Source organism: Mesocricetus auratus, unplaced genomic scaffold (assembly GCF_017639785.1).
Source record: "Mesocricetus auratus isolate SY011 unplaced genomic scaffold, BCM_Maur_2.0 Super-Scaffold_2245, whole genome shotgun sequence".
Taxonomy (NCBI): domain Eukaryota; kingdom Metazoa; phylum Chordata; class Mammalia; order Rodentia; family Cricetidae; genus Mesocricetus; species Mesocricetus auratus.
The window spans coordinates 51,066,202-51,079,211 of NW_024429180.1; the positions used below are offsets into that span (position 1 = coordinate 51,066,202).

Below are 13,010 nucleotides of genomic sequence, written 5' to 3' on the forward strand. Positions count from 1 at the left end.
CCTGGAATTTACAATGTAGACCAGGCTGGCCTCGGACTCACAAAGATCCACTTGCCTCTGCTTCCCTAGTGCTTGGATTAAAGACCATGTGGCACCACGCCTGGCAACTACTCTTAATTGTTCTTAATTTTCTCTGCATACCATACTGAACACACTTAGACAGAATCTGGTGGAGCAGGGGTGGGGAAGAAGTGGGGGGGGGGCAGCATTTGATTTTCCCTTGAGAGGCAAATATCCAATACTTTCTTCTTACTAGGACAGATCACTGGTCCTAAGTCTTGCTGGGAGGCTAATGGGTGGGTGGGTGGTAGTGCAGGTACTAAGTAAACAGGGGGTAGGCAGGCTGTCTGCACACAGGAAGCAGAAAACAAAGGCCTCTTACTCTTCATGCAAAGTCCACAGTGTGCAAAGGGTATCAATATTAGACATTTCTCACTGTGACATTTTGAAAGGACAGCCTAGCCCAGAACAATGGATACCCTTTGGGTACCATGGGCCATCGTAGCCTTAGGCCTTATTTGACGATGCTTGGCAGAGTCCCTGTACTTGGTGAACTTGACCTTGGGCATCGGCCTCCCATGATGACTCTACGTCACTCTGGTCTCTTCCCCTAGTGAAAATTCCAATCTCAGATGAATGGATGGATTCATTCTGGGAGCAGGGAAACCAGGCTAGGAGTGAATCAGAAGGACCCAACCCTCGTTCCTCTGCCAGCCATTGAGCTAGGAACTGAGTGCGATTGTGTGCCCAGGCGCTGGTGTTGGTCCCCTCTCTGGGAGACGGGGTCAGGGTCCACGCAAGAGATGACGTAGAAGCCTTCTACACAGGAAGAGAAAAGAATCTCAGCTTCCAGGGACAAAGCCACCCTTTTGGTGGTGACCCTCAATCGGACGAGGCACTAAGATGTGCCTGTACTGGTGAATTAGTTCATGAAAACCTCAGCTCCTGTTAGCTGCTGCCAGCTTCAATTCTCTCCAGCCTAATGGAACTCAGGGAATAGGATGCTGGTTTGTTTTTTCAGAAAAAGAAACATTCTGAAAGATAGGTGAAAACAACTTGTGTCAACTCATCCAGAGAATCTAGGCTGCTAGTTGTCTCTGCTCTATTCTCTTCCCAATTAGTGAAGAGGAAAACAAAAACAAAAACAACTCATTCTGTGTGTGTGTGTGTGTGTGTGTGTTTAAGGTATACATGCCAGGCTAAACAACAACAACAACAAAAAGCACATGTACTTTCTGCTTTCTACTTCAGGAAAGAAATTAAGCAAGAGAGATTCAAAGATTCAAGTGCACAAAACAAGATGGCTGGGGGCTCAGACTGAGGCTTCGGAGAAACAATTCCTTTAGGAAAGGGAATTGCAGAAGTGCTCCCTGACCTGTCAGTAGCCAAGCTATAACAAGATGGGGAAGTTAGGTTTTGGGGGTCCTAGCCCTCTGTTGGCTTCTTGGAATTACAGGTTGAGGGGAAATGAGCAGCTCCTGCTGGGGCTTATTGGAGCATTGCAGGGGGTGTCCCTTCCCTGCTTTCTCCAATTGCCTGACATTTGTCCACTAATTAATCTCAGTCTGAGAAGCAGGCGGAGGAAGGGGCAGAAACGGTCTATACTGTACAATACAGAGCTATCCTTGACATTGACTGACAGGAGCTGCTTGTGGCCAAGCGTGAAAGCCTTCCCAGAGGGTGACTAGCTAATTTCATCCATTCATGGCTGATTATCATGCACTTATTTTGCATAACAGCCTGGGTTCTGAGCAAGTCTGGCCCCTACATTAATGGTCCTCGGGCTCTAAAGAGGGCTGATTCATCTCGTACTTCTCGGAGAGCCACTTTAGTCATACCAATGCATTATAAGCAGTTGGAGTTTGCGGGACGGACGGAGTACTGTGGACACACAGGCTCTTGGGCTAATGGTAAAGTCCTTGACGTGGACAGCCATTAAAGAAGCCCTAGGAAGACAGAAAATCCATAGCTTTTTTTCTTGTGAACATAAAAAAAAACCCCAGAGCAACAAATAAATAAGGCTTTTGGGAAAAGAGAACCTTCTACAACAAGCATTGGGAAGTAACCACCGCGAGCCCCTCACCACTTGCTACTATGATACTTTAGCTCTAAGCCCCTTGGTTTGATGATCCCCATAAAATTTAAGCGAACTATGTCTGTTTTAGAGGGCCGGCAAGTCGGTCATAACCCTGGAAAGATTTAAACACTCCAATCACACATTAAGGGGGCGTGCGTGGTTGATTCTGGCCCCTTCCATGTGAGAACCAACTTTTAAATTCTTAAAAAGAATTTTGTCTTTTGAGGACAGTTATGGTGGTACTATTTCAGTTGTCTGAAAGCAGATGGATTTTTTCCCCCCTTTGATCAGAAAACTGTGCCTCGATAGCCTCAGTGAGGGACACAACTCTGGAGCGGGCAGTCGCGGTGGAGAGATGCTCACGGGAGCGAAGGAAGACACTGACTCCAACTCAATGGCTAAGTGAGGGAAGAGGGAAGAGAGACAGCTCACACCAAGGAGCTGGAAGGAGAGAGAGCAGGCAACAGGACCAGACGCGAGGGTCCCAGGCTAGGAGAAACTCCAGCCTGCCTTCCCGGAGTTCGGCCGAGAGATGGAGACTCCGGGAGGACAATCGAGGAGGTTCCCGGAACCTCTAAGGAGCGGGGCTGTCGGGCCGCCCTGGCTCCAGCCGACGCCTCCCGGCCTCACTCACCAGCTCATGGTCCCAAACCCACGCCTGCGGTCGGGGTCCTCTGCAGAAACTCCGTACTCCAGGATCACTTCCGGATTCGGTCAGTCTCCAGGAAGTGATGTAGGACCCGCCCCCTCTGTCCGGAAGAGGCGGGAAGGAGCCGGGCCTAAGGGTTAACCCTTTGTTTACTGTTTTAGGCGGAGTTTCCTTTGCAGGATACTGTTGCGCCCTGGTCGTGCCGTGAGGCTGTCTATGTAGAGCCTTCACCGGCTAGTCCTCGCAGTTTCTCTGTCTGAAATGGGGTTTCTTACCCAGAGACACAAGCAGAAACTATTGTGTAAGGAGATTGAGGAGACACAGTGAGAGAGAAGCTTGCGTTTGCTCTTTATATTCTTTCGCATCTATAAAATAAATATTGCATATCTCATATGCATCACCTGTAACAATAACAAGCAGGTCCCCGCCCCACTCCCCCCCAAGATGGTTCAGGGCTCAAATAGAAGCAGAGTAGGTGCTTTCGAGAGTGGACAGTTCTACGAAGTTATTCAATAAGGGAAAACGCAGAGAGCACCAGTGTGATGAAATGTACTTTTATTCACAACACTGTGGAGGTTGAGGCAGAGAGGGGTCATGAGTTCGAGGCTAGTCTAAGCTACGCACGTAGCAAATGCAAGGCCCATCTAGGCTTCATAATCAGTCCTTGTCTCAAGACAAAACAATACACTAAAACCCACCAAACAAAACAACAACAAAAGAGGAGGGTGTGGAGAACTCTGCAACAATGTTAGGAAAGGTCCTAAATTCTATTCCTTCGTTTAACAAAAATGTGCCAAATACGGTGCTAACCTGGGGAATACAACCTTGCAAAAGTAGTATTGACCTTGTCCCCTGCCCTTTTGGAGCTACTGGTTACCGAGAGAGGTAACAACAACAACAATAGATAGAGCTAGAAAAAGATTCTGGGCAGCCTGTTAGGGAGCCCTAAAACTCCCTATCTTGTACAAACCCATGTACAGTATCTTGTACATGGGTTTGTACAAGAATAAGAGCTAAGCAAGCAGTTGGTTTGTCTTTGGCCTCAGAATTCAGAGTAACACAAACTGCCTGGAGCTCTGCACTGAACTGTATTTCTCTGCCCAAGTACCTGTTTTAGAAGAGAGAAAAGCAAGCAGTGAGAGAGAGAGAGAGAGAGAGCCATGTTTAATCCTACCCCCTGACCTTCTCTCTAGGAATTCGCTTTCTTCAAATGGACCTTAATGGTTGCAGGTGCAGCCGGGGGAGCAGCTAAGCTCCTGTGACTTAAAAGTATACACAATGTGTTCCAAATTCCTAGGACACAGAGCCCCAGGGTAGGAGGACCAAGGATGGTTCATAGATTAGTTTTAAAAGGCTTCCCAGTGGGAGGTGGGTCCCAAGAAGCATCACACAGATCAGCTCCATCACCATGCCATTTTCAGGAAATGAGCAAGCATGAGTGCAGGAACAGTCTTGAAGAGGAGGCCAGGATTCCTTGAAGAGCATCTCGGGCAGAGAGCTTGGGTGGGGGAAGTCTTGTTCCTTAGTGCCTTTTGTACAGTGGGAGATGAATGGGAGGGGGTAGTATGGGTTTATGACGTTCCAGCGCATATGGATGGTTCAGCCGCATTTCCTCCCTTCCGCATACTCAGCCTCCCTCAGACATTGCCCATAGTGATAAGTATTTTCCAAAGTTTTAGCCTAGGCCACTGCTGTATACCAAGGGAAGTATGTTGGGGGGATGTGGGTTGGAGTAGCAGACACATTTTGCAGGATAAGAATGGATGAGATCTGAACTCAGAGAGCCAGGAGAATCTAAGGCTCTATTTCCCTCTTTGGCATCATGACCAATTTCACAAAAGTCGCATTCACTCCCTGGTCGTTAGCCCCTCATCTACAGGAGGGGTAGACGGAGAACGCTGCTTAAGTCTCCCTCAATCAGTTTCCAAGTTCACTGTTACATTGATTCTAGAGCAGTGGTTCTCAACCTCCCTAATACTGTGACCCCTTAGTACAGTTTCTCATGTTACGGTGACCCCGAACCACAAAGTTATTTTAGTTACAACTTCACTAACTATAATTTTGCTACTGTTTGAATCATAACATAAATATCTGATACCCAGGGTATATGACCTCTATGAAAGGATCTGTTCACCCCTCCACCCCCAGAAGGTTGAGAATCATTGTTCTAGAGACTCTTGGCAAATAGGACAGAGGAGACAGTATCTGAACAGAGAGGCAAGCCCAGAGAAATGAGTGGCACTGAGCAGTCATTGATGCCTAAGATTGAAGCTAAATACGGATCTTCTGGGAGAAAAGGATTCAGCCTGTGACCTAACTGGGGTTGTTTGTTTACCACCAGCCTAGGAGTTCTAGCATAATCAGCAAGGCCTTCTAGGTTACTGCGGATAATGCTGGCTTCCCAGGAGGAAATTATCTGGAAGTCTCTGAGCTTAACATGGCCTTCTTTCTTCTCAGCAAGCAGGGCTAAGGGTGGACATTGAGACTTCTTCCTGTCTGGACGTCTTGAAGCTTCCTTCTGTGGACATGCCTGTGAGTGGTTATCCTTGGTTAGCTGTGCATCAGAATGCGTGCATACACTGTGGAGGAAAGCTTGGCCTGCAGGGTTCGAACCTATGTCTTGCCTTTCTAGAACCAAAGGACAATACAATATGGGTTGATCCTGCCTATTCAGAGGAGGGGGGAAGGAGGAGAGTGGGCTTATAAGTAGAAACTCAGAGTGGAGAGGCGATGCCCCTGGTTGCAAGCCTTGTAATTATTGCTTCTTCCCCAGATGTCAGGTGGCACAGGTCTATTTAATGAACAAAGCTATAGAAGAGCTGATTTATATCTACCAGGAGTCTTTAACTCAGAACATACAAATGCTCTCTATGGGGCCTTGTCTCGGGACATGTTACATCCTGCTTTGTCCCGGCCTTTTCCATTCGAAGTTTATGGCTGGCCCAACTCTTTTACTATGTCAGCCTCAAGGAGGTCCCAGAAGCAGACCAGTACCCAGGCCTGCCGGGCTCTCCCAGTGTTTTTTTTTTTTAAACAGGGTTTCTCTGTGTTGTTTTGGAGGCTGTCCCGGAACTCGATCAGTAGACCAGGCTGGCCTTGAACTCAAAGAGATCTGCCTGCCTCTGCCTCCGGAGTGCTGGGATTAAAGGCGTGTGCCACCAATGCCAGCTAGTACTCTCCCAGCTTTGCACCTGCCTAGGGGGTACCACCAAGTCAGAGTTCCCTGAGAAATCAAGAGTCAATGACATGGGATGCCAAGTCAGAGTGGCAGAAGAGGAAGATGTCAAAGTAAGAGTTTGTGGAGGGTGGGAAGCCCACGTGGACTTCTTAGAGGTCAGGGTGAAGTGTCATATCTGAAGCTAGGATAGCAAGCAGCAGTCAGGACTAGGAACACCTGCTGGGCCTTGGTTCTGCCTCCAAGTGGGTTGAGAGTTACTTGTTTCTTCCTACAGGCTTCATTTCCTTGACAATGCTTTGCTGTCCATTTGTAAAGAGCAACCTATTATTATCTTGGCAACAGTCAAGGGTGTTGGGTACAATGTGAAGCGTCCAGACTAAATCAAGGATGTCAATTTAGACTGCCTATTAGCTATCTAGAATACTATATTGAGGAATCTGGGGACTCACTCTTCCATTTGTGAAGGCATTCTGTGATTGATTAGTAATGCCTGCCATGAATGAGCAAAGGGGATAAGATGGTATGTGTGCCATCTTATTTGTTATTTTGACAAATAGTCAATAGTCAACTGTGCACACCATGCCTTGCACTATTCTAGGCAATTAATATTTAATCCTTACAACAACCCTATAAGGTAGGTGGCAACAACAACCCTATAAGGTAGGTGGTACTGTCACTGTTTTCATTTTTTGTATGTCATGCATATAGGTATGAAGTGCAGCCATGTCGTGATGAAGGAGAGAGAGATCCCAACCAGGGCAACCTAGCTCTGATTCTCTTTTTCAATCACTGGAGTACATCACCTCTCCTCATTGACTGCCATAGTTCCTGCCACCTCTGTCTTTAGTTCTGTCGGGGTGCAGTGGGATCTCAAGCCAGCAAATGGGCCAGAAGCAGCACCAGTTCGGAAGGGACAGCACGTGACCAGACAGGCCCGACAAAGGACACTTTAACATGTATGCTTCCTGCCCTTTGGAAAGCTGGCACCAGCAGATGGCAGCACCTGGCAGGGGAGAGCAAAGGGCACCTCCTGACTCAGCCTGGAAGACCTGGGGGGGGGGGGGCATAATCCAGATGTCAAGGAGACAGGCAAGCAAGAGTGTGAAGGAAGCTTAGCCTAGGGCCCCAAGGAGGAGGCCCCAGACCCTAGGTCTGCAGGGAGCCGCCAGAGCACATGGCTTTGGTCCCATCTCTCAGCTTGCATTTCATGGCGATGGCTGTGCGCTCCCCCCACCCTCTCCTCCACTCTGGAAGAATGACTAACTTTAAGGACTAAAAAAAAAATGTTTTGATTACACTGCCTTTTCACCAACTGGGAGCATTAGTCACCCAGGATTGCTGCAGATAACGGGGAAGGCGAGCAGCGTCCCCCTCCTCCCCCTCCTTCTCTCCAATTAGCTCACAGGCCCGTGGAAGAGATGAGTGAGTGTGAGAGAGAGTATAACAGGATGCAAAACAATCCCCTCTGGCCTGTGCACTGCCCAGGCGTTGGGGTGTGAGGTGCTGGAGGAGGGCTGGGGAGACCCCCGCGGTAGATCCCACCCCAGGGTAGCAGGTGCTCACTGGAGACAGCTTAGCAGAGGGCATTAAGCCATGGCCAGCTGGCCTTGGGTGACCTGTTTCCCCGTAGGTCCTGAGTACGCTGGGAAGGGGAGGTGTAGGTAAACCACTAAAGACATGGCTCCTCCGGTGGGGACCCTAGTGGGGATGCTGTTAAGGCCATACATAGTGAGGCTAACAACTGTCCCTGGGTGGAGTCCCTGAAGAGTTTGGAATTTGGGGTTCACCATATTAGTGCCAGCACCCATATCCCTTCTCTGTCCCCAAGGAGTGGGATATGCTGTGTTGGGCTGGTCTTACCTGAATGTGGGTGCTGTGAAGTTGGAGGGCTAGCACGTTCTCCTGCTCTGGCCTATTGGCCCAGGGGAGCATCTTTGGGCTTTTCAGGGAGGGCCTTTTGTCAGGGATGGGCTGACTCTAGGGATCCTGGCCTCTTGGCATAGATTTGTAGCTCATTCCTCCTATTCTGAAGAGAAACTGTTCTGAGTGGCCTTTCGCACAGTAGGGCTGTGGATATTTGTGTGAAGAATTTCAAGTCCCGGGATATACACCATTTGAAATGCTAAACATACTGAAAAAGGCACAGACAGGACCTTAGTTCCATTCCTCCCAGGAGCGGGGGTTTCAGCTACGCCTCACTGTTAGTATGGATCGGTTTTTGCACATTTCACATTCACAAGTGTTAGGTGCTCACTTTTTGGAGTGAATAGGGTTCACTTAGACCAGTGGCTCTCAACCTTCCGAATACTGCAACCCTTTAATACAGTTCCTCATGTTGTGGTGACCCCAGCCATAAAATCATTTCATTGCTACTTCATAACTGTAATTTTGCTACTGTTATGAATTGTAATGTATTCTGCTATGCAGGATATCTGATATGCAGCCCTCGTTGAAAGGGTCATTTGACCTGCAAAGGGGTCTTGACCCACAGGTTGAGATCTGCGTCCTGGAGGGAAGAGGCCTGTAAACTGTCAATCAACTCCTGGGCCACAGCTGCCAGGCAGTGTCCAGGAATCTCTCTTGGTTTTGCTTTTCTGAGTTTTCTGTGTAGCTTTTGATTGGTTTAAGAGGCTTCCCACCGCTGCTGTGCCCTCTGTAGTTTCCAAAAGCCATAAGTTCTAGTGGAGAGTCTTGGTAGAACCAGGTAAAGAATGCATTTGCATGTATTAGATAATGTACCCTGCCTAGCAGTTCAGCAAGGCAATTCTCTATGTTCTTTTTTATAGATGGAGAAACTGAGGTTGAACTAGTTATCCCAAGGTTATAGACTTTGACCATGAGAAGGGCATGCATTTAAACCTAGGCTGTCTAAATCACCTTTTGATAAAAAAATAGCAAGTAGCATTTATGGAAGATTCGCTTGCAAACACCATCTCACTAAGCCTTGCTGACATCCTGAAGAAAGAAAGCTGAGAGGCAGGGTAGAGTTTTTCTTGCTTGGTGTCTGTACCTCCCATTGGTCAGATTGTGGATAACCGAAGACAGCTCATGGCTTGGGCTGATAGTGGTAGAACGAATTAATTCTGAGACTTTTGTCTCTGCCGGGGGCACCATTTCCTCTTAGATGAAGCCATTGAGAGTCCCAGGTGAGCACAGCTCCCAGAGGCATATGGGTTTCCTAGGGAATCCTTGCAGGCCCCCTGAGTGGCAAGCTGACCAGGATGTGGGCAGGACTGCCCTAACCTGACCTTGCTCCAGGCTTGACTGCCCCATGTCTGCCTGCTGTTGCCGTGGACGAGACAGCCCCCAGACACTGGCAGGACAGGTGGCAATTATCCCTGGGTACTGATTACACCACAGGGCCAGCAGTGCCTCAAATAGCCCAGCAACCCAGTCTGGTGCTGGGAGTGGGGGAGGAGAAGGGTCCTACAGGAAAGGAAGGGGCAGGGCTATAGGGCATGGGGTGTAGATGTGTCGGGAAGGGTTGTGGAGGTGGGGGGTGTGTTCCATCTCCAGGCCTCTGTCCTTTTGGGTGGTCTAGAACAATCAGAGAAAGGGAGGAGCTGTCAATGAGACTCACTGGTCCTAAGCAACCAGACAAGGCACATGCCAACCAGTGTGGTCAAGGTGGAGGAGTGGTGCCTTGGCTGAGAGACAGGTGGAAAAGGTCCCACTCCGGGAGATCAGTAGCCAGTCGTACCGCTGAGCCCGGCCAGCTGTTACCTGTCTGGCTCACCCACCGCACTGATCAGGAAGGGGTCGCCATGGGCGATGTCCAGCATGGAGGAAGAAAGTCAAAGCCAGGGTGAGGAGGGTGCTGAGGACTCGCAGTCTCCCACTTTGGGAGGGCCAAGCCAAGACACCCCAGTCCCCAATAAGTCCTCTTTTGGCCTGGACCCTCCTTTATCTTGTGTGGGACCCTAACTGCCCAGTTCCGGGGCACCTTTCAGTCAGAGGCAAAGTCACAAAGCCACAGCATCCAGGGTACTGGGGGATGGGACAGTGGCTGCATGGAGCATCTTGTAGGACTGGGCTTATCTCAGGGAGGTCTGGCATGCCACCCCCCCCCCACCAGTTTTCTTTCTTTCTTTTTTTTTTTTTTTTTGGTTTTTCGAGACAGGGTTTCTCTGTATTGTTTTGGAGGCTGTCGGTCCAGCCTGGCCTCGAACTCACAGAGATCCGCCTGCCTCTGCCTCCCGAGTGCTGGGATTAATGGCGTGCGCCACCACCGCCCGGCGCCACCCCCCCCAGTTTTCATTTGTTCTGCCTTCTGCAAAATGTTCTTGCTCCTTGTCCTTACACCGTGTTTCCCTAAGCTGTCAGAGAGGCCTGGGATTCTGCCAGGTTGGCACCTCCGCATGGAGGACAGGGGAGTTGGGAGAACCCTGTGAGCATTAGTAGAACGGCCCTGATGGCCATCAGGTGAGGCTGGAGAGGTTCCTTTGGGGGACCTGTCCCGAAGCTGGTTTCTCTTCAGACCTGCTTCTTGGTGAGCAGCATGGATCACTAGAATGGCATTAGACAGGGGACACTGGGAGAGACAAAAATGAAGAAGAGAAGTCCCCTCATAACATGCCCTCCATTTCTCCCCGTGTAAGCACAGGTTCCCACGTATTGACCCTTCCTATTTGAAGAGTCTGCACCCATGGTGGCTTCCCTGCCTGTGATCTAAGGGAGGGCCTCAACTCTTGGACCCTATGACTTGAGACTGGCTGCAGGCAAGCAGGCTAGGGGCTGTCCCTATACTTGACAAGTTGGAGACCAGGCAGGACTGACTGTGGTTCCCCAAACATCATTGAGAGGGTAGCAGAGACCCACGGTGACTGGCATCGATACTCTTATCTCTTCCACTCCAGCGACTCTGCCCAACAGGTGTACCTCCCCAAGTGCCACCAAAAAGTTTTGGAGACCAAGGCCGAAGCAGGAGGCTGTCAGTGGCTCCCAACCACCTCTCCTAGCAGCCCTGCTAATCCAAATAAGATAGGAAAAAAAGGCAGTGGGAGGAAATGATAGTTTCATGGTTATTTTCAGAAAGGAAAGAAAAAAATGCAAACAGGAGCACACCCTGCATTTTGGTACAGAATCTAGGAGTCGCATGGAAAAGAACCCACAGTTCTTCCTTCTTGTCCCTCTCAGCAGATGCTGGGGAGAGGTGGTTGGGTTGTGGGGGTTTTAGGCTGCTCCCCTCCCCCCATCCAAGGAAAGGGAGGTGGGGGGCGGCAGTAGACGGATGAGGGAAAAGCCAGCAAAGACCCTATGTATAAGGGGTGTCAGAGAAAGAGGCATTTCTGTTTTGTGGTTCTCCAGGGGCCCACCCTTTGGGGCGGGGGAAGTCAATGCAGGTTCTGGAGCCTAGGCCTGTAAGAGCACAGTGGCAGGGGTGGGATTGGTGGGTTGGGAGGGTGTGTCTTAGAGGCACAGTGCAGAGAGAGGCGAGAGGGGGAGGAAGAGCAGGAGCTGCTGAGTGCATGTATGCGCAGGGCTGAGATGCACACATAGCCCGGGATGCACACAGAGGGGATTGCGGAGGGCCTCGCCATCTCCAGGGTTCTGTGTGAGCACAGGCAAAGTCCAGTGTCTTGTCCCCAGAGAGGACTTGGGCTTCACTGTCTAATGTGTGCCTTTCCCTAGGCAGGACAGGGCTGGTGGAGAAGGAAGCAGGGCCCTGGATTTGTGGGAGTTTTGTTTGAAGGCCTATTTGGTGGGTGTCACACTTGCTGAGGTTCCCACAGGCGCCCTGAGAATAGGATGTGCATGGAAAGGAGCAGCTTGCAGCATGGATAATAAAGACACATCGAAGCTAGGCAGGGAGGGCACACGCCTTTAATCCCAGCACTAGGAAGGCAGAAGTAGGCAGATCTTTTGAGTTCCAGGACAGCCAGGGCTACACAGATAAACCCCGTCTCAAAAGGCAAAACAAAAAACAAAAACAAAAAGATGCATTGAATTAGGACTCCTAAGTGTTCATGGATTAAAATATTCAAGGGGGGTGGGGTGCACAGACTAGTATCCATATAAGAGTGCAAGAAGATCCTGGGAACTTAGCTGACCCAGTGTCCTGCCCTGAGGCAGAAGTGCAATTATCCCCATTTTATAGATGTGTCATCCGAGGCTGAGGTTTATGGACAGGTCCAAGTTTCCATGACTTATCAAAGAAAGGGGTGGGTGAGGAGATAGTGAACAAATTTAGGTGTGTTTTTGGATGGTCTGAATGGTGAAAGGGGCTGTTCCAGGGAAAAACCAAATGAGGCTGACTGTCAGGAAGACTGGTCCTGGGAGGCTCCCAGGCTTGGAAGCTGGAGACACAGAAGGTTGAAGCCTGCTGAACCAGCCCAACCCTAGAACCTGGAAGGGCTGGGAGGAGGAGGAGATAATGACTCAACCTGTCCGACACTGGCTTGACCTAGGGAGGTTGGGTAACCTAGCAGACGCCACAGCAGAGTAAGGATGGAATGAGTGGCTGATGCTGGAGATAAGGGCATGAGGGTGTGCCAGCAGGGAGGGAGCACTGGTTCCTGGCAGCTGCCTTTGGGAGGAGCACACTTGGACTTTGGGGATGAGAAGCATCGAGGTTCCCAGACCTTTGTGAGAGGCAGAGTCTCTGATGGTTGCTTTGGGGTTCACAACCAAATCAGAGCGTTCTCAGCAGCAGGGGGTGGAGGATGGCCCTGAGACAGAGGGTCTTTGCTGTTCCCTCATCAGGGTAGATGTTCCCACTTGGGCCCTCTGGTCCAGGGATATGAGGCTGGTTTGAACGGGGCACGCTATTGGATATTTCTGGCCTGAGTGTGAAAGGGACCTTAGATTAGACACTATATTCCATGTCCGTTTCTATATATTTTCAAGAAGATGTAAGAGAAAAAATAAGATTATAAACATATTCCAAGAAGCAAGCACAGACCAGAACACTGCCTTAGGCCAAAAGGATCCAAAGTCAGGTAGCCAGGCCCCAGGACTCAGAGCCCCAGGAAGCCAGGGGAGTCCCTGAGCCACCCATCCTGAACAGCAGGAAGAGGGATGCTTAAGTTTGGGCATTGTCTGATTTTTCTGAGCCTGGGCTTAGCTCTAGATAAGAGATAGGATGGTGGGTTTTGGGTATGGTGCGA

The 13,010-nt window shown here is 49.8% G+C and overlaps 1 protein-coding gene across 3 annotated transcripts in view; it reads right to left on the reverse strand.

Moving 5' to 3' along the window:
• Bin3 (bridging integrator 3) overlaps nucleotides 1-2,836 on the reverse strand; it is a 39,918-nt gene extending 37,082 nt beyond the window's left edge. Inside the window, exon 1 of one of the 3 annotated variants that reach the window (XM_005071012.4) lies at nucleotides 2,712-2,836. In XM_005071012.4, the coding sequence (XP_005071069.1) occupies nucleotides 2,712-2,719 (8 nt within the window). In that variant the 5' untranslated portion in view covers nucleotides 2,720-2,836. The remainder of the gene's footprint in view (nucleotides 1-2,711) is intronic. The other 2 variants (XM_013114048.3, XM_021227718.2) reach the window with 2 other exon arrangements.
• Nucleotides 2,837-13,010: the final 10,174 nt, after the last annotated feature.